Source organism: Pipra filicauda, unplaced genomic scaffold (assembly GCF_003945595.2).
Source record: "Pipra filicauda isolate LSUMZ 115617 unplaced genomic scaffold, ASM394559v2 scaffold39_size4671491_pilon, whole genome shotgun sequence".
Taxonomy (NCBI): Eukaryota; Metazoa; Chordata; class Aves; order Passeriformes; family Pipridae; genus Pipra; species Pipra filicauda.
The window spans coordinates 3,045,943-3,067,198 of NW_024104531.1; the positions used below are offsets into that span (position 1 = coordinate 3,045,943).

General features: G+C 43.0%; 1 protein-coding gene across 1 annotated transcript; it reads left to right on the forward strand.

Moving 5' to 3' along the window:
- Positions 1-745: 745 nt before the first annotated feature.
- LOC113989548 (endogenous retrovirus group K member 8 Gag polyprotein-like) lies at positions 746-2,665 on the forward strand. The gene has a single exon (XM_027724241.2). It carries the CDS (start codon positions 746-748, stop codon positions 2,663-2,665), a length of 1,920 nt encoding a protein of 639 aa, XP_027580042.1.
- Positions 2,666-21,256: the final 18,591 nt, after the last annotated feature.

The window sequence follows — 21,256 nt, forward strand, 5'->3', positions numbered from 1 at the left end:
GGACTGGACAAATAATACTTATTATGACACCCACCGATTACGCCTGTTGTACCCCAGTTACTCCCCAGCTTATTGTTGTGATGTTACACTGTTTTATGTACCCCAGTTGTTGTTTTAAAATTTTGTCCACCATATTGTCCCCTTCTTCTTCCCTCAGGTTTTCCCGCCTTTCCCCTGTTTTCCCGCTCCTCTGCCTGCCATTGGCTAGATTTTGGTGCAGTGCAGAGGTAGCTCCCATTGGTCCTTTCCCCCGGAGATGTCCGAACCCCTCCTCTCCTGACCCAGCTGCCCAATCACCATACTTCCCTGGTTGTCAATCCCATGCTCCTCCCTAGCCCAAGTTCCACCCCTTATCTAAACCCTATATAAGTTGTTACCCACCTAATAAACGTTGGCATTGCTTCCCTCACCTTCAATCGTGTGAGAACCCTTATTGCAGTGCTCAACCCTATCCTTTATCCCTGCGGGTTGCGGCAAGTGGCGCCCAACGTGGGGCACGGTTGAAGGTCCCTTGTATCAAGGGAACTCCCGTGCTATCACCTGGGCTCAGGCGGCGTCAAGAGGGACGACTGCTCCGCCAACCCTCCTTCGAGCAGCAGACGGCTACAGACCCCGACGGTCGTGTGGGCCGCGCACCAGACAGGTGAGCCTCGAGGGACATTCCTAACACCTACCCTTCACTTCATACCCCATATTTTATTTTTTAAGAGAGGAGTAACATCGGAGAGTGTCCCTGTAAAACACCATGGGTTTGACACTCTCCACCTCTCAAAAGTTCGTTTACAGACGCCTCAAAGACTTTGTCATTGAGCACGGCCACCCGCTCGATAAAAAATCAGCTAAGGCGTTAGCGAGGTGGCTGGACCGCCAGGGCTTTGCCATCCATGACAACATCTCCTTAGAAAAATGGCAAGCCCTAGGTTACAACTTGTGGCGGGACTCTGACAGAGGCGGAAAATTAGCCAAGGAAGCACTAATTGCTTGGAGGCTCATTCTGATGGTGCTACAGCACCAAATGATGAATGCGAACACCAGCCTCACTCAAGACACAACCAAGGACATGGACACTAAAATGGACTCTAATGATACTCAAAATGGCGGGGAGGACACACATACGGACACCACCTTAGAAGATGGCGGGAGGGAGCGTGGCAGAAGAAAGCGTCGATCACAAAATGGCGGCGAGGAGGGACCCCAGCGTCACCAAGAGAGAAGGGGGGAGGGTGAAGAGCGCGGGAAATCAGCGCGGGAAAAGAAGAGGCGGGCCCCCGTAGCTCCACCCCGTGGTCCGCCTCCCTCTCCTCCCACTCGTGGCGCGAGAAGTCCCTCCCCCGACGCGTCTTCCGACACGCCCACTTCCGCCACTCCAGTCTCCTCCCCGGACGCGTCCCCTGCACGTCACCGGCAGGAAGTAGTGGGCGGGGCCAGGGCAAAGGCCAAGCCGGTCTTCCGGAAAGATGGCCGCGCCCATAGGCCCCATGGCACCAGGGCCTACCCCGCTCATCGGGACTCCGATTATGATGATGGGTGGGCGCCGCGTTCCCCGGAAAGGCAGTCTTCCGTTCCGGACATTTGGGAGGCCTTCCGGGAGGAAGCGGCGCGAGCCCAGGACGTTGAATTCCTAAGGGCATTCCCGGTCTATTACGAGGAGGGGAAATCCCCCGAGTGGAGACCGGTGTCCTACCCCATGTTAAAGGACATAAAAAAGGCAATCGTGGAATATGGGTTGGGGGCCCCGTTCACCATAGGCCTCTTGGAATCCTTCTTCCTTGCGTATACGCTAATCCCCTATGATATTCGGGCTGTCATAGGAGGTCTTTTCACAACCGTTCAGGCTTCGGTTTTCGAGACTGAATGGAAAAAAAGAATCGTTGCCTTTGTCAACGAAAAGATGGAGAGAAGGGGGATCCCAACCAGGCAGGCCATTGACATGCTCTATGGCGAGGGAAATTATTCCAACAGGGGGGATCAGACTCGATTAGACCCCAAATTATTGAACACCACCAAAGAATTGGCCTTAGAAGCGGTTAAAAGAGTGGCGGATGCCTATGTGCAAGCGCCCTCTTTTACCCTGATAAATCAAGGAACCAAGGAGCCTTTTGTTGACTTTATTACAAGGCTCAAGGAGGCAATTGCTCGGCAGGTCCAACAGAAAGAATCCCAAGAAATTTTATTTAATCGGCTAGTGATTGAAAAGGCAAACGAGGACTGCCAGAGAGTTTTGAAAATGCTTAAAGATCCCACCCTGTTGGAAATGATAGAGGCGTGTAAAAACGTCTACTCCAACGCCAATAAAGCACGGGTGATGGCTGCTGCTTTCTCGGGGCCCCAACATTGCTTTGAATGCGGGGAAAAAGGGCACTTTAGAAAACACTGTCCAAAATACCGGTCGGAGCCCAACTTACCAAACACACTATGTCGGAGGTGTGGGAAGGGGCGCCATTGGACTGCCAATTGCAGGTCCAAAACCAATGTTAATGGTGAACCCCTTTCCCCAAAACCATCTCCCAAGCTCCGTAAAAAGGTGACTTTCTCGTCTATGCCCAACCTAAGTCACTGTCCCTGCGAGCAGTCGGGAAACGGGGAGCTGAGCGCCCGGGGGGGCGCGATGACACAAGTTGCCCCCCATTCCATCTTGCGCCAACCGCGCCCAGCTACCCCGTAACTCGACTGCCCCCAGCAAACCCTGTTCCTACTCGGGAACAGTGTAAAACCCTCCCATGGATTGTCCTACATGCCATACATCCATCGACACACTTAAGTTCTTATGAACAGCTTGCAAGGGTCATACCATCTGGCCCTGTTGACCCCGACCTAACTTATTTAATAACGTCACACTTTTCAGCAGTTAGCAAGGGAATTGTAGTTGTTCCCACTCTCCTGACGGGCTTGACAAATAACAACATTGCCGTTTGTCTAACTGTGCATCTTCCCCCTGTACAGCTGGAGGACCGCTTCCCCGTGGCGAAGATGGTCTCCACTGAAGACCTGCTGTGTGTCTTGTCGGCGGATGAGGAGAAGAGGCAGGAAGCAGAAAGGGAGGTCCTATGGACCACCACTGTAAAGTCATCTCGCCCACTCCTAACATGCTTTATTTACTATCCGCAGCCCAAAAGACCACAGCGAGTCAAGGTGGAGGGCCTCCTCGACACGGGGGCGGACGTGACCATTATTGCCTCCAGAGACTGGCCACACGCGTGGCCAGCTCAGACAGCCTACGTCCGTGTGAGCGGTGTGGGGGGAACGCAGCACCCCGTCAGGAGTCGGGAAGTTTTGACCATCTACGGGCCAGAGGGTAGACCAGCGTCCCTCCAACCGTATGTGTTGAATATTCCAGTTACTTTGTGGGGACGGGACGCCATGGAACAGTGGGAGCTCAAATTGGGCACCCTGAATCCAGAAGAAAATTTTTAGGTGGGGTCACTGAAGTGAAGCAGCTCCCCAGACTGAGCTGGAAGACCGACACGCCAGTCTGGGTTGATCAGTGGCCCCTACCAACAAAAAAGCTGCAAATTCTCAACAATCTGGTCAATCAGGAACTAGAAAAAGGACACTTGGAGTCTTCCACCAGTCCCTGGAACACTCCAGTGTTCGTGATCCAAAAATCCTCAGGTTCCTGGAGATTTCTCCAGGACCTGCGCAAAGTAAATGAAGTCCTAGAGCCAATGGGAGCCCTCCAGCAGGGAATGCCTTCACCATCCATGCTCCCTGCTGAATGGCCCCTAGTGGTGATTGATATAAAGGACTGCTTTTTTCACATATTCCTTAATCCGGCTGATTCGGTCCGTTTCGCTTTTTCTGTCCCTGCCATCAACTCTTGTGAACCTCACCGCAGGTTCCAGTGGCGTGTGCTTCCCCAGGGGATGAAAAATTCCCCAACTCTCTGTCAGATGTTTGTGGCAGAGGTGTTGAGGCCAATTCGGTCGCAGTATCCGCAGTCAATCATCTTCCATTATATGGATGATGTATTGATCTGCGCCAAAAATCAATTGGCAGTTGATGAAACCTTAAATTCCACAATCGCGGCATTAAAAAATAATGGATTGGAGATCTCCCCTGAGAAAGTGCAAAGGGAAGCACCTTGGAGGTATCTCGGACTCCAAATTAATGCCAAAAATATCAGACCTCAATCCGTAACGATTGACAGAAATGTCCGAACTTTGAACGACCTCCAAAAGCTACTGGGTGCGATCAACTGGATCCGACCTGTGTTGGGGATCACAACAGGAGATCTGCATCCCCTTTTTGAGCTGCTGCGAGGTGACGCTGATCTGTCCTCCCCACGTTATTTAACATCGGAAGCCCTTGACTCCCTTGCTACTGTTGAAAAGAAAATCTCCGAAAGACAATCATGCAGGAGGATGGAGGGACTGCCATCCTCCTTGGTAGTCATAAAAGAACAAAGACAACCGTTAGCCCTCCTGGGGCAATTCACCGGCGACTACAAAGACTTTTGCTTGTGGGAGTGGATGTTCCTCCCTCATCAATTCGGTAAAACCATCACCACTTTAATTGAAATGATTGGGAAAATAATATCAAAAGGTCGCACTAGGTGCTTAGAACTTAGTGGGGAAGAGCCAGGTTTCATTTACCTCCCACTAACTTCTGAACACCTAGACCAACTGCTGCAGACCTCCACTGATTTTCAAATAGCCATCGGGGGCTACCCGGGAGAGATTCGGTTACATCTCCCGGCGTGCCCATTTATTCAGAGATTGATGCATCTTCCAATTCGGCTCAAAATTATGCAATCTGAAAATCCAATTCCAAATGCAAAAACTATTTTTACCGATGGCTCGGGGAGAACCGGGAACGCCGTAATAGTGTGGAAAGAAAACGGTGATTGGCGTCAAAATATCCACAAAGTTCAAGGTTCTCCTCAGATTGTGGAACTCTCGGCAGTTGTATGCGCCTTCCAAATTTTCAGTGGTGAGCCAATAAACATCGTGTCCGATTCGGCCTATGTAGTGGGTGTGGTAAGGAGAATTGAAAACTCCTATTTAAAAGATGTTACTAACCAGAATTTGTTCCAGTTATTAACCAAATTATTGTTCCTAGTAGAACGACGCGAATTTGGCTATTATATCGTCCACACCCGCTCGCACACCACTCTACCTGGCCCTGTGGCAGAGGGGAATCAACTTGCTGACCATCTGGCAGGTATGGTTGTAACCCCCAATTTATATCAACAGGCGAAACTCTCACACGAGTTTTTCCACCAGAATGCGCGATCGCTGCAAAAGCAATTCGGACTCAAATTATCTCAAGCAAAGGAAATTTTAAAGGCTTGCGCTGACTGCCAAACACTTACACCGGTCGTCCCGGAGGGGACAAACCCAAGGGGTTTGTCGCCCCTGGAGATCTGGCAGTCAGACGTAACCCATGTGGCCGAATTTGGGAAGCTAAAATATGTACATGTGTCTATTGACACATTCTCTAAAATGATTGTGGCCACCGCGCATCCTGGAGAGAGGAGTAGTCACGTCAAAAAACACTTCCTGTCTGCATTCGCAAGGATGGGAGTTCCAAAGCAGATCAAGACCGATAATGGACCCTCCTATGTGTCTGCAGACACGAAGAGGTTTTTTGAACAGTGGGGAATACAACATACCACAGGGATTCCCCACAACCCCACAGGGCAAGGTATTGTGGAACGTGCGCACCAAAATGTTAAGAACATGCTTAAAAAACAGAAAGGGGGGAGTATTGGCCTCTCCCCCCAAGAAAAATTAGAGAAAGTTATGTATGTTCTTAACTTTCTCAACATGATGGAGGATACGGAAAGTCGCGCAAGCAAAAGTCCTGTAGATCGCCATTTCAGAGCCACAACATCGGCTCTGACTGATCAGAAAGCCAAAGTGTTATTCCGGGACCCACTAACAGAAAAATGGACGGGCCCTTTCCCCTTAATCACCTGGGGGAAGGGCTACGCTTGCGTTGCAGGTCCAGACGGGCCAAAGTGGGTCCCTGCCCGACGAGTAAAGATCTTCAGAGAATCGACGACAACCACCACTTAAGAAGAGACCATGCTTCGAACACTACTTCTCCTGCGGATCCTCCTTATGGCTGCGATCGTCCATCCCGCGACAACCATCCCGCTTCAAGGATGGATGAACCAACCCGATAAAAATCTCTGGGTAACGCTGGCCAAGGCTACGGGCACCGACACCCTGTGCCTAGCCTTGACCAGCGCAGGCAGCCCTTTCAAAACATGTTTGATTGGGATCCCTGTCACTCCATCCGAATGGCCCGCGTTTGTGACACAGACGCGGGTCCAGGGACCCCTAGAACTAAACTCCCCTAATATGGCGCAAGCCATATCATCACTTATCTTCGCAGATGTTCCTTTTCAGGAAATCGATCTTTTAGGTTCACTCCCTTCCATTGCATGCATCATTTTCCATCGGTACACCCAACCTGTTTTGTTTACCCCTCTTAATGTCACTGCATATAAGCCCATCTATAAAGGGACACATTCCCCGTGGTGCAATGGCTCGGTGGCTACCACCATACCCACCGAGCACATCCCACGTAATATGAGGCTCCCCAAGGGATTTTTCCTACTGTGCGGGGATCGGGCATGGCCTGGAATTAGGGCCTACCCGGAGGGAGGTCCTTGCACAGTAGGAAAACTCGCTTTGTTTAATCCGGCTAAATTCTATTTTGAGAATCAATTGGTACACCCAAAACAAAGAGCCAAAAGGTCCCTTTCATTTTCTATGGGCGCCCCTCTTCGTTTTCCTAAACCTGTTGCTCCCAAACCCGCTGCTTCCAAACCAGTAGTTATTTCTAAAACCCTCCCTGAGCCAGAACAGATTCGGATGCAAAATTCTCTCCCTGCACCTCATATGAATCTTGGAAGGCCACAGTATTGGCCAACTCCTCTGCCCTTCCCCGAGGACTGTGATTCCAACATCCATATTTGGTCCAGGGTGAAGAACTTCTGGGCGTCTTTTCCTATCCCCGGGATAGGGACAGCGCATGCCCTCTCTCTCCTCACGCACCTTGGCTGCTGGTTGACCAAGGAGGCGAACGCTACCACCCAGGCGATAGAGGGCCTGCTTGAGGACACCCAGAAGCTAAAAGAGGTATCTTTGCAAAATCGAGCCGCCATTGACTTCCTTCTCCTGGCACACGGTCACGGGTGCCAGGAATTTGAGGGAATGTGCTGTATGAATTTCTCGGACCATTCCGAATCCATACATCAAAGTATCAACCAGCTCAAGGGATTGGTCCGGGAGATTCATCAGGACAGAGGAGGCGGGCTCGACAGCCTCTTTGATTGGATTCAGATGCCAAATTTTCCCTCATGGACAAAGAAACTCGTCATGTTAGCTGTTCTGTTTCTTTTTGGTTCGGTGTCTGTTTGTGTTTTATTACCCTGTCTAGTGGTCTGTCTGCGGAGGATGTTGATGAAAACCATCGAGGCCAATCTAACAACCGCCCAAAGAAATAAAGAAGGGGGAGATGTTGGAGACAAGGAGGAGTGGAAACGCTATGAAGCGTGGAGAAAAATTTATAACCCCTAACTGGACTTAGAAATACCGGACTGGACAAATAATACTTATTATGACACCCACCGATTACGCCTGTTGTACCCCAGTTACTCCCCAGCTTATTGTTGTGATGTTACACTGTTTTATGTACCCCAGTTGTTGTTTTAAAATTTTGTCCACCATATTGTCCCCTTCTTCTTCCCTCAGGTTTTCCCGCCTTTCCCCTGTTTTCCCGCTCCTCTGCCTGCCATTGGCTAGATTTTGGTGCAGTGCAGAGGTAGCTCCCATTGGTCCTTTCCCCCGGAGATATCCAAACCCCTCCTCTCCTGACCCAGCTGCCCAATCACCATACTTCCCTGGTTGTCAATCCCATGCTCCTCCCTAGCCCAAGTTCCACCCCTTATCCAACCCTATATAAGTTGTTACCCACCTAATAAAGTTGGCATTGCTTCCCTCACCTTCAATCGTGTGAGAACCCTTATTGCAGTGCTGTGACCCTATCCTTTATCCCTGCGGGTTGCGGCAGTGAAAGGTAGTCATGTATCAATATTGAATATTCAAATTTCAATATTGGATAAGTAGAAAGAAGTTGACTTCCTTGCCTCTGGTCATCTATGTCAGTAGCAGCTAAGATACTGTACTAACTTGTATTAATACATCCATAAATGCTGGCTTTAAAACCTGTCCTTGGCAGCCTTTTTAACCTCCAAATTATTGAAAGAGAAAAAAAAGGAAACCCTTTAACTAATTGAGTCTAGAGTAATTTAATTGGCAGCTTCAAACAGATGAGATGTCTTCTGTATATACTCTCATGATTAAATACAGAAGAAAGAAAATATTGATATCCTTTGAATTGCCCCATTATCTTCCACTGATTTAATTTGTACATGGTTTACAATTGTGTACAATGGTTTTTAGCATACAAAAGTACTACAGTATCTTTCATTCTGTAAACACATAATTGCATGTGGACTGCCAGGCATGGAGATCACTAATACAAGAAGTTACATATAAGCAATGATTTTTGATTCCAAGTTCTCTGCTCTACAGGAGATTTAGGTGGCACTTTTTTCAGGTACTGTGTGCAGATTGTCTGTCTGTCAAGCTGAGTTCCCTTTCACTAAGTGCCCCTGCATCCTTTGATAAATATTTAATAAGGCAAATCATCCTGTGCCTGACAGGCTATGTGTGCTATGGTAATCTGTGCAAGCCAGCTCCATGTTTCCCTTCTTTTACTCATTTACTATTCTGTCTCAGTGCCTGAACACAAACCTGCTCTACTACTGCAGCTTAAATGTAACCAGCCCCTTTGATGATCTGACTAATGTTCAAGTACAACAAACTGAAGATAAGCATCCTCTGCAAAGAGAATCTCCATCAGCAGCTATTGTGCACAGATGGTAATGTCTGATTTCTTTGTTGCCCAGCACTCTGTACCAGCAGAATCATGCCTGTGACAGTCAATGTGTGCCCTATGACTTCTAATACCAAGCTAAAATCAGAGGCAAGATGATTTAGCCTAACCAATATTTGATTATATGCAGTCTTCTCATATTTTAAAATTGTTTCACCCTTTCCCTTCCTTTTCAATAATATTCTTCCTAGAAATATCTTTGCAGCAGCGAAACAGAATGACAGCTAGAGATGAAATGTAGTGTTTGATTTCTTCCAACATCTGACATTCTGTGCAAATGCCAGTGTGTCTGTTTGAGTTCACTTCGGAATGTACATTCTCTCTTCCCCTCCCCCCCTGCTCCGAATATGCAGGATGATATTTAAGAAAACATAGTTCTGATATTAAGTGAACTACAGGAGATTAAGAGCAAACAGACTGTCAAGAAAAGGTTATGGGCTAAAATGTTCCTCATTGTAATTCCAAATCTTTTCAGTGAACTCTTCCATCATATTCTAATAAAAACAACCTGTTGCACAAACTTGGTTTCTGACATTCTTTGTGCCCGTTCTTTCCTGAAAACTATAAAGGTATTAATTCTTTGTTTATCTGGAGCTTGCTATTCACTTTTTAGATAAATTAATAGCATTTTGCCCTAGATCTTGAACCTCTGCATCAGTCAGAGTAATAGGTGTCAGCTTCAGTTTCTGTGACCAGGCTGAAAATCTGTATTTGAATCATAGAATATCCTGTATTGGAATGGACCTGTAAGGAGATTTGAGTCCAACTCCTGGTCCTGCATAAGACCACACCATGAATCATACCATGTGCCTTAGTGTTGTCCAAACACTTCTGGAATTCAGGCAGGCTTGGTGCTGTGACTACATCTCTGGGGAGTTGTTCCAGTGCCCAACCACCCTCTGGGTTTTTATTTTCCTAAAGTTCAACCTAAATGTCCCCTGACACAAATTCTTGCTGTTCCCTTGATTCCTGTCACTAGTCACCACAGAGAAGAGATCAGTGCCTGCCCCTCCATTTCCCTTATGAGAAAGCTGTGGACAGGGGTGAGGTCTCCCCTCAGTCTCCTCCAGGCAGAACAGATCAAGTGACCTCAACTGCTCCTTATATGGCTTCCCCTCCAGACTGTTCACCATCCTTGTGGGCCCTCCTTTGGATGACCTCTAATAGCTTAATGCCTTTTTTTGTATTGTGGTGCCCAAAACTGCACACAGGACTCAAGGTGAGGCACATCAACAGAGTGGGACAATCACATAGCTCAACTGGCTGATGATGCTTTGCCTGACGCACCCCAGGTTGGTCCTCCTGGCTGCCAGGGCACTGCTGACTCATATTCAACTTACCATCAACTGGGAGCCCCAGCTACCTTTCTGCTGTGCTACTCTCTAGCCTCTTGTTCCTCAATCTGTCTGTACATCCAGGCCCTGTCCCAGGTGCAGAATCTGGCACTTGCCTTTGTTAAACCCCATACAGTTGATGATTGCCCAGACCTCTAATTTGTCAAGGTCTCTCTGCAGGACTTCTCTTCCTTGAAGGGAGTTAACAGCTCCTCACAACTTAGTATTGTTGGCAAACTTACTCAGTATGCCTTTGTACCCAAGTCATTAATGAAGGGCCTAAAATGGAGCCCTGTGGAATCCCACTAGTGACAGGTCACCAGTGTGATGTTCCCCCATTCACTATTACCCTCCATGCTTGACCTGTGGGCCAATTGCTCACCCACCACATGATGTGTTTATAAACATTTTGTCCAGAAGGATCTTGTGAGAGATGATATTAAAAGCTTTACTGAAGTCCAAAAAGATTACATCAACTGGCTTCCCTTCATCAACTAGGTGAGTTACCTTGTCATAAAAGAAAGTCAGGTTTGATAAGCAGGACTTTCCTCTCATCAAGTTGTGTTGGCTGTGCCTGATGATTGTGTTTTCCTTCAGGTGTTTTTCAACAACTCCCAGAATAATCTTCACCATAATTTTACCAGGCACTGAAGTGAGACTAACAGGACTGTGTTTTCCAGGGTCATCCCTCTTGCCCTTCTTGAAAATTGGGGCAATTTTCCAGCTTCAAGTTTACCAGGACCTCTTCATATTCCTTTGAAAAATCATGTGATCACCAATAGTTATAAAGGCAATCTGTAGAATGCAACCATTATTTTCTGAAGAAAAGAGATTATTTCTTCTCTTTTTCTAATTTTTAGAGTTAGTTTTTCATTTTTTAGCTCTCGGGATTGGCTTGCCATACAGTCAACTTGATACCTGTACAAATATGAAGAAAATGGGGTAATCTCCTGATGGGAATGTAGAACAGTGAGGAGGCAGGACCACCACTTCGCACAGCAACTGCCTGCTAAATTGGTTTAGTGGTAGTACGAAACAACACCTCCGTATAGAGCCTTTCTCTTGACATTTCTCGACAATAATAACTTTCAGCATAAATTTCCTTTGATTAATCTGCAAATTATGTTTGGTTTTTTTCTTAATGTTTTGATATTGCAGTACTCATAAGCTGTTAATTTAGTATGGATCAATCAACGCAGTTATCTGGGTTGGTACATGAGGAATTTTCCTCCACAGTGAAATTTAAGAAGTTACATCTGAAGTTAAACAGTGTACTAAGCAGAATAATAGTAGCATTTCCATTTTGTACAAACTAGAACATGCATTTTCTTCCCTAGTTAAATCAACATCACTTGAGTTTTGTTTTCAAAATGGAAACACTGCCTCACTTTTCATGCAAAAGCTCAGTTTTGAATGCAGGAAATTCAAATTGATGAGTCTAATATCCTGACAGAGAAAAACAACATACCAACAAACATATGAAACTACAGAGTAATAGTATAAAAGAAATTTAAATTTTAATAAAATATATTTAGAGACTAAAAATTAAAAAAGAAACTAATTTTATCCTACTTATTGCCAGAAAAGAATAATAGATACAAAGATAGCACTTCAGAGAGAACAAAATTTCCTGATCACCTGTGGAAACTCATGGAAGGGAACTCAAATCAATATCTCAATAGATTACATGGAAATTTCATGAAGGAGAGCCTTAGAGGTTGTAAAGAACTTTTCTGTTATGTTCACAAATATAAATTTACAGGTATTATGCTGTTTACAGTAGATCACAGTGTATCATTCTGTCTGCTGCTCTCCCAGTCGTCCTTTTATAACACCGTTTTTGGAAGAGGCTGCCCAGGAAGGGCTTGAGTCACCATCCCTGGTGGTATTTAAAAGATGTGGAAATGTGACATTTTGAGACATTGTGTATTGTTGGACTTGGCAGTATTAGTTTGGTGTTTGCACTTGATGGTCTTAGAGGCCCTTTCCAACCTAAATGATTCTATGATTCTATGTCAACTTTGTTGTCTCTGCTCTCAAAGCAGTGATTCTCTCCTATATTTATATAGCTTTTGCCATGTGTTAAAGTCTGACTTAATAGGCAGGGATCCTAATACATCTAGAAAGTAATCTTGGTGTATAAAGCGTTTGGGTATGGAATTGGATACTAGGACTTTTGTAAAGTCCTATTGTTAAACATGATGGTCCTGGGAACATCATTACATCAAAAACTGTAGGCAGTTGGCCAGACTATGATACCTGCAAAGATTATGTAAGTGAACACATGCTGTTTTTATCCAATGACTTCTACATCAGCTCAGAAAAACAACTTTCCAAAACCTCAGTATAGACGTATAAACATGATATTTTTTTTTTAGTTAATTACAGAAATACTTGCTTGACATTAGATATTAGGTTCTTGTTTAATTGAACAATCTCAGCACTTATTTTAACTTCCTCATTTTATCAGATATCTAGCTTATTTCTTGGCAAACAATAAGTTCTCAAGCAAAAATGCTATGCTACTCCAAAGAAAAAAGAAGCCTTAAAATTCCCCTCAAATATCAGCTTCTAATGAACTACAAATCACAGAGATGTTTGTCTCTTTCTCGGTGTTTTTTAAGCAATTAAAATATGTGCTTGCTTGCTTAAATGTATACTTTAATGTTTTCTCAATATTTAAGCTAAAGGGAACAAATTTGTGTCTTATTTTGATCAAGTGTTAAACTTAATTATTTGGTGAGTGGACTGATATGACATTGTAATTTAAAAGGAAGATTATGAATTGGACTTTACCTGATATCTTCTGGGAAATGTTCTGAAAAAATAAGCCTCATAGTTTGTGTCAAATGTTAATGATTTGTTTTTAAGAGTGACTTTTGTGAACTCCTGTGATTAAACTAGGGCTTGATAGAGGCAATACCACTAATAGAGAGCAGCTGGGCTTGCTATAAACGTGGCTTTCTTCTTGTGGATTGGTTATAAACTTTGCCCTGTGGCTGGTTCTGCTCCAGTAACTGCAGATACTTCAGTTAGCAATGGAGTTTTCATCTTCTCTTTGGTAGACACCAGCTGAAGCTCATATACTCTGATGAGAGAAGAAACTTGTTTTGTTGCTATATATTGCATAGAACAGTTGGAGTTTTATGCAAAAGATAATGCTAAATTTTCCCAAGGGAAGAAAGGGAAGAAGAGATACAGGGAAGGAGAGGAGAGTCTCCTTTATAGCCGTCTGGCATATCACAATTTGCTCAGTGATGTAATTATTCTGTCCTGTGCTGTTTTTCAATATTGCAGGTGCTCGATGTCTCAGAATCTTTTGACATACCTGCTGTGATATAGCTTTGTGTCTCCACTGCTTTGTTCAGCACTTGTTGGCTCTCAAACTTTTTATTGCAGCATATGGCTGTCTGATGTTAGCATTTCACCATGGACAACATAATGAAGTTCCAGCAGTCTATTGCTCCCATAAGCCTCGTGCTAGCTAAGTGGTGGTGAACTTATCTGGCAAATATAGTGCTGTTTCAGAAGAACTTGACATGAATGTCTGGAATGTGAACAAAGACCTTCTCCACCTTCCCTTCCCTTCCCTAAATAAAATTGCAACATTTTAGTTTTTGCTCCAACTCTACGTTAGGTTCTTGCTTCTTTTGATTTTTAAAATACAATTTGTTTTTAAATATCTGGGGTTTGATTGTTTTGCTATCCCTTCATATGTAGCAGAGGTTGTCTTCATCATTTTGGTTTCTATTCTTAACTGAGATGGTGAGGTATAGGATCACAAATTGCAATTTTGAAGTTGTGGTCCCATGCCCTAATAATAAGTGGTCCTATTACCTTTTGATTTTGTTTTAGTCCTATGTTTTTACAGTTGTTTACTAACTTTTCTGTGAAATGATAGGCTGTTCTTACTTTTTTCTTTTCTGTTCTACTTCCACAGCTTTCTATATTTATTGTCTACATTGAATATTTTGACAAATTGACAGCGTTTAAAAATGTTGACAAATGCAGGAAAACAATAAAGATTTTGAAAGTTTAATAAAATATCATGTAACCTGCATAGCTACAGGTATTTCATAAGGAGGAAAATATTGCATTGTCTAGGATAGTAATTTTTGAACTTCATAATCTATTTTTCGAAAAAGGAATAGAAAGTTCAGTGGGAGAACTGAAATTTGAAGATAAATCATGGTGATATATCCAAGTGGAAATGAGCTGTTTATAAAGTTTTGTAAAACTGCATATATTTATAGAAAGAAACGGGAACATACACATTGGCTATCTCATTTGATCAATTGGTGATTTGGAGGAATGTTATTATGTACTGCCTGGGTTAGGAAACTGGCCTGAAATTTTCATAATTTCAGACTTGCTGTCATATTTTAAAGCTGGTAGTGTTGTGGTGATGTGTTTCTTCGATACAGTCAAGGATAATTCACAGTTGCTCTCATATTGAGCTACAACTTTCAGGCGTTTGTTTAATACTTTAGAAATTTTAAAATGAGGCTATTAGAAATACTCTAATGCATGTAATATGAAGGATCAACATTTGCCACTTAGATAAAATATTTAGAAGACAAGGCCCTGCACTCCTTGCATGGCATTTTCTTAGGACTCAATCTTTCAGTAAAATTGTCAGAAATTGAGAATAATGTTGTTTGATATTTTAGTCAGATAGGACTGAAAAATTTCATGTCAGTTCAGTCCAGTACTTATTATGCAGCCATGATGTTTTATATGTTTGTTTTAATATATTTATTGATAACCTTCTCAAAAAACAATGAAGTATTTTGCTATTGCTGCTTACCCTGGAAGTCTGTTCTGGTACCTGAGTACAAGGATGGTTAGTAGTATGACATTTTCTACACTAAATTCACTTGTAGCTGCTTTTGTTTGTTTCTTCATTTCTAGGTGCATTTAGAGACAACATTTACATCCTATTTCAGTTCATCACGGGCAGTATCTATAAAGCTTAAGTGGCATTGAGGTTTCTACTATGGCACAAATTAAACCCAGGAAAAAAATAATGTTTAGTTAGACTATAAAGACAGAATTGAAACAACTCCTTTATGGTTGATTTCAGCTGTAGAGCTCTGAACCCATGAAAATCATTAAGTGCAATATGAATGCTGGAGGGAAATTCAAGTCTGCAGTCCAATGATGTCAGAATTTTTAAGCATAACAGCCTAAGTAGTTGCTATGAAAAGGTCAAAGAGCTGCAAGCAGTATGAGTGAACAGATTGCCTGGACCACTCTGGAACATTTATGCTGTGTAGGTAATAAAAAGGCAGTGGAAATTACTGCTTGAGGAACTTTTTAGGTGGACTGAATCCCTTCTCAAGGGATAATGTTAATATTGATTCCAGCACAGAAGAAGAGTATTCAAAGCAAGTGTTTTATCATCTTGGTATCTTGTGATATGTATGAGCTTAAGTGATTGATCACTACAGTATTAAAGATTATTTGGTTTTATGTTAATTGTATGCTAATATTGACTATCAGTAGTGCTGGTCTGAAGAACAACTGAGAAACCACAGCTTCTGGTCTCCCTTTCTAGTGTCTTGAATGCCCAATACAACATTTTGATCAACTGAAGCCTGACAAGCTGTTATGTTTTTTGTTTCTGTTAGGGAAACAGTCACTGGTCTGACTAGGAAACACTGTGTCCTGCCAAATCTGAGCCAGATACAGCAGATGTTGCTCAACAGATAGACTAGGGGTTTTCAGGAGAGACCAGAGTGATGGAAAGATTTTGTCAGCACTTCTGTCCAAGAGCAAAAGTAATTTATAACAAACAAAGATATTTTAATGTATAATCTACTTTAGTTATTGGACTATTGTCATAGTCTGCTTATCTTAAAAGAGAGAGAATTGAGGATATAACAGCACTATCCTATTCTTGACTGCACCTGTCAGGGTATCCAACACTCTTCTTCCATATCCTTCTGTTTTGGCTGCTTGGTATACAGACCAAATTTGATATGATATCTGTCTCGCCTTGAGTTAGATACATGTCTGAGCAAGACATTTCCAAAACCTTGATAGGCACCTGTCCCCTTCACTTGGGTGATGGTTTCAGCCTCAGGATCTCCGCATTGGGATCTGCCTGAGCAATGCTGCAGCTGTGCCTTTGCCTGGCCAGGTGTCTTGCTGCACCTTGGCTTCCTGGTTGGCCTTAGACTTGCCTCATCACCATGAACTTCTCTGGGGATCACTGGTCTTACGCTGAACTTGTTACCATCTACAGGCTCACTCTGCTCAGCTTCTGTGGGTACCTTGAGTCTGTGCCTTTGTCAATGAGGATGCTGCTCTTTCAGGCTTGCTGTCACACTCAGGTCACCTCCCATTACTGAGCAACCCACTTCTGATACTCCCTTTGATAGCTGCCAATACATTTTTTTTTTCCCCGAAAATATTCCCAGTTTGCCATCACATTGGGGTGAGTTGCAAAACAAAGGATATTTTTAATAGCACAGCTTTTCTTCAGTGTTTTACAGTTCCATGACAGAATTTTTACGATAAAATAAATCTGTTCCATCCCCTCATATTTGAGGTTAAAGTGTACAGTGTCCGATCCTCTTCCAGTTTTTGAATTAGGGTGCGTGATGGATAGAAAGAACATTGTTCTTTTTTTCTTAAATTTTCTGAAGAATATCTCTATAGCATAGGAATTCATGTTAGAATATGGATGTGCTTCCAATTATTCTAATGGACTACAGTGCTCCACAAAATCATTAAGGTAATCATGCATGCTGATGACTGTGCTCTTGAAATAGACATAGCAAAACATGCATCTGATTATGAATAAATTGACATAATCAGGAGATAGCCAGCACTCAATTTGTGCATTGGCCTTTGTGAAGCACCTTATATATAGATCCATAATTATATATGGAGCACAGAGGGTTAAAGGCACTCGCAGGTTAGCCCATTTTTTTAACACCTTATTCAATAATATCCTCTCATATAAGGCCCTGGCAAATCTGATACCTCTTTTGTTAATGGTCAGACAAAATTTGGATTCAGTTTTACCTAAAAATTAGTCCTGTGTTTAGGTGCCAATATTGCCTTTGCTGTTGATGGATATATATGGCTTTTGGCTGCATTCAGATGCATGCTGTCTTATGTATAGTGTGGCAAGGTGTAATCTGTAACAAGAAGCTTTTGGAGTGCTGCAGGATCTTCAGGATTGAAATCCTGACATTGATGGGGTATTTTTGTTAGGCTAGGAATGTATTGGGAATGAAAGACATTAGAATGCTGAAGCAAATTTTCTCGTGCTGAGGCTGAAGTATTGTGCTGAGTAGCCTTTGAAACTCAAATCACCAGTTCTATTTAATATCTTTATTGATGATCTGGATGAGGGGATTGAGTGTACCATCAGCAAATCTGCAGATGACACCAAGTTGGGGGGGAGTGTTGATCTGCTGGAAGGTAGGAGGGCTCTTCAGAGGGACCTGGACAAGCTGGAGAGATGGGCTGATTCCAACAGAATGAGGTTCAACAAGGCCAAGTGCTGGGTCCCGCACTTTGGCCACAACAATCCCCTTACAGGCTGGGGAGGGAGTGGCTGGAGAGCAGCCATGCAGAAAGGGACCTGGGAGTTTGGATTGACAGGAAGCTGAACACGAGCCAGCAGTGTGCCCAGGTGGCCAGAAGGCCAACGGCATCCTGGCCTGAATCAGGAACAGTGTGGCCAGCAGGACCAGGGAAGTGATTCTTCTCCTGTGATTCTTCTTACTCAGCACTGGTGAGGCCACACCTGGAGTACTGTGTCCACTTCTGGGCCCCTCAGTTCAGGAAGGATGTTGAGATGCTGGAGCAGGTCCAGAGAAGAGCAACGAGGCTGGTGAAGGAACATGAGCACAAGGTCTATGAGGAGAGGCTGAGGGAGCTGGAGTTGTTCAGCCTGGGAAACAGGAGGCTCAGGGAAGACCTCATCACTCTCTACAGCTACCTGAAAGGAGGTTGTAGCCAGGTGGGGGTTGGTCTCTTCTCCCAGGCAACCAACAGGAAGAAATTAGGAAGAAATTTTTTACAGAGAGAATAATCAGACATTGGAATGAGCTACCCTGGGAGGTGGTAGATTCTCCATCCCTGGAGGTTTTTAAGATGAGAATGGATGTGACACTTAGTGCCATGGTCTAGTAACCACGGCAGTCTTGGATCAAGGGTTGGACTTGATGATCTCAGAGGTCTTTTCCAAGGAAAAGTCACTAATATTGCAGTTACAACAGGCTGTTACAATATCATGAACAGATTGCACAGATTGCTAGCACTGGACTTAAAAATTGGCTCACAATTTTTTTTGCAGTTGCCTCACAACCGCAGGCACACAAATAAAATAAAATGATGGATCTCTCCCTCCCCCACCCCTGTCCCATAATAATCATCAAGAGAGTAAAAATAAGACTTGAATTTATCTCTCCTGTATCTGTTTGCCTTCCCTTCCTTAGTGTAGGCATTCAAGCAATTTTAAAGTTTTGTAAATAATACAGGCTTCCTGGTGATCAACTAGTATTTAATGAGCTTCACAAACTTTCGTTGTCATCATTTTATTTCTAAACAACAGGTAATTAGTACATTTTCTTGTGCTACTATTGATATAAGACAGAGGTGATTCCAGATTTTTTCATTTATACTGTCATAACATATTCAGACTTGTGACATTCTATGTCATTCTATGACATTCTTTTGTCATTCTATGTTTACTAATAGTTTCTCTTGCCATGAACCAGCAGCATGCTCATGTTAAGTACTAAACCTCTTCTCTTGGTCGATCTTTTGTATTCAAGTTTGTGGCTGTGGTTTTTATTCTGAGAGCAGTGTTCTTTCTTTCTGTTACTGGAGATGGGGAAGAAAAGCACCTTCTAGATGAATTGACTAACACAACTAGAGGGAACAAAAAATCACTTGAACTGTCAAGGACCTCTGTGCCTTCTGACCCCTAAGTAAGTAAAATTCCTTTGGTGCCTTTCTATGTCGAGAATCAAGGCCGTTTTCCTTTCTGCCAGTTGAAGTACTCTAACTTTCTGTTGCTAAGTGATCCACGTCAATTACATTTTGCTTGAGTACATAATTTCCCTCAATTCAGTTGCCGGATACTGTAGCTTTTATGGTTTGAAATTCAGCTTTTGACCGGCCAAGTAAGTCTGACTGACTTGCAGCCAATATTGCCATTATGAGTGACAACTGTCTACCTTGCTTTATTTGGCAGAGTTTTTTTCATTATTTCTCTTTCATTAATTATTCTGCTGGAATAAAACTAATGTTGAATGAAAAAGAGTTAAAGAAAATACTTCAAAGTTGTCTTATATATGCAGACCTGAGTGACAGTATGGAATTCTGCTTTTTTATGCAAGTGTTTTGAAAACAAATTCTACTTGTGCTACTGACAGGATCATTCACATTATCTAGTTATGGTCACAGTGTTATGCTAAAGGACTTTGCCATGATTACAATTTCCCTATTGACTAACACATTATATGTATACTGTAGCCACTGCTGCAAATGATAATGTTGGGAGGATTCCTTTTCCCTTTGTAAGACCCCAGGCCCAGATCTTGGGCTTTTACTTTAGAAACATACAAGGCTCTAAAAATTCACCTGCTGAGTTTATTAAAAATTCTTCATTCCTTTTAATACCTTGAGAGGGCACAAAGGAGAAGACACCACACACGTTTCCTGAGGATGTCAAATAACACACTTTTACTGGTAAACTTTAGAAAATAAGGGAACTTGGCAGAAGTTTAAGGGGCAACATACAACCAAAAAAAAAAAGCATTCCATAAAGCATTGACTTAGCACATGCTAACCCATACTGCTTAGCAAAATCCAACCCATCCAGCTTTAAGCTACCCAAAATATCAAGAAAGGAGATTAGGAGAAGAAGTAAAGAGAGAGAGAAAAATAGAGAATTATAGCTACCACCTTGAGTCCTATGCAAGTCTAGATTCCACACGTCCAGATGGTAGGGTCGCAACCACATGATGGCTGTGTGGTGCTGCTTTTATTTGCTCTGGCCCCCCTGTGGCCACTCCCACCACCCAAGGTGGGACTTTCAGTGTGTCAGTCACTCTGGGACTGGATTACAGGCTCCAGGGAATATAGTGTGGGCAGTGTTCCCAGTGTCCAGTGACTGACAGCTAGTCTGGGGCTGCCCAAGGTGGCTCCAAGGGGCTGGATTGGGGCAGGGCACCATTCCACCTTCATGAAATTCTAACTGTCCCTTCGCCCCAATACACATTTGTGTTGATCTGAGCCAATAATTGATATGATAATCCAGTGTCTCACACCCTTTCAGAAATTATTTCTTGCAACTGAGAATTACAACTGTAGGGTGCTCTGACTCAAATATATCCAGATCACAGGTTATAGATCACAGATTAATGAATGTAATGAGTGGTGCTGCATATGGTGAAATTCTATTTAGTGCATGTTGTTTATATTAGTCTGAAGTTCAGAGATATAGAGACAGTATTATTTTTTTTTTTAGTGATCATTTCACTAATGATTTTTGTAAAATTTTTTCTTCTAGTTATTTTATTTTAAATATTATGTAGCACATAGAAAAGTCTCAATCTAAATCCCAAATTATTCCTTGAATGAAAATTATTTAAAGATCAATAAAAGTGGGCATTTTAATAGTTTATAAATTTAGGAAACTCAGGGAATACAAATGCCATAATGTGGTTTGTTGTTTAAAATATATACTTTATATAAGAATAGAGATTGCATTAAATAAAGCATTTAAAGCTAGGTTGTTTGGTCTGGGGTTTTTGTTAATTTATTTATAAGTGCCCAGATGTAGTTCTGATCACCAGTTTATTGGATTCTAAAAGCACCCTATCTTGCAGAAATGTCAGGTATTATATAAATAACAAAATTATCTACCTTTCTTGAAAACTAGAGTAAATGCTTTCTTGTCTCTCTGAAAGCGTTTTCTGTGCTAGACAACCTTGTAGACTGAATACTTGTCTGTCATACTCAAGAAGAGCTGTTTGAAGAACAGA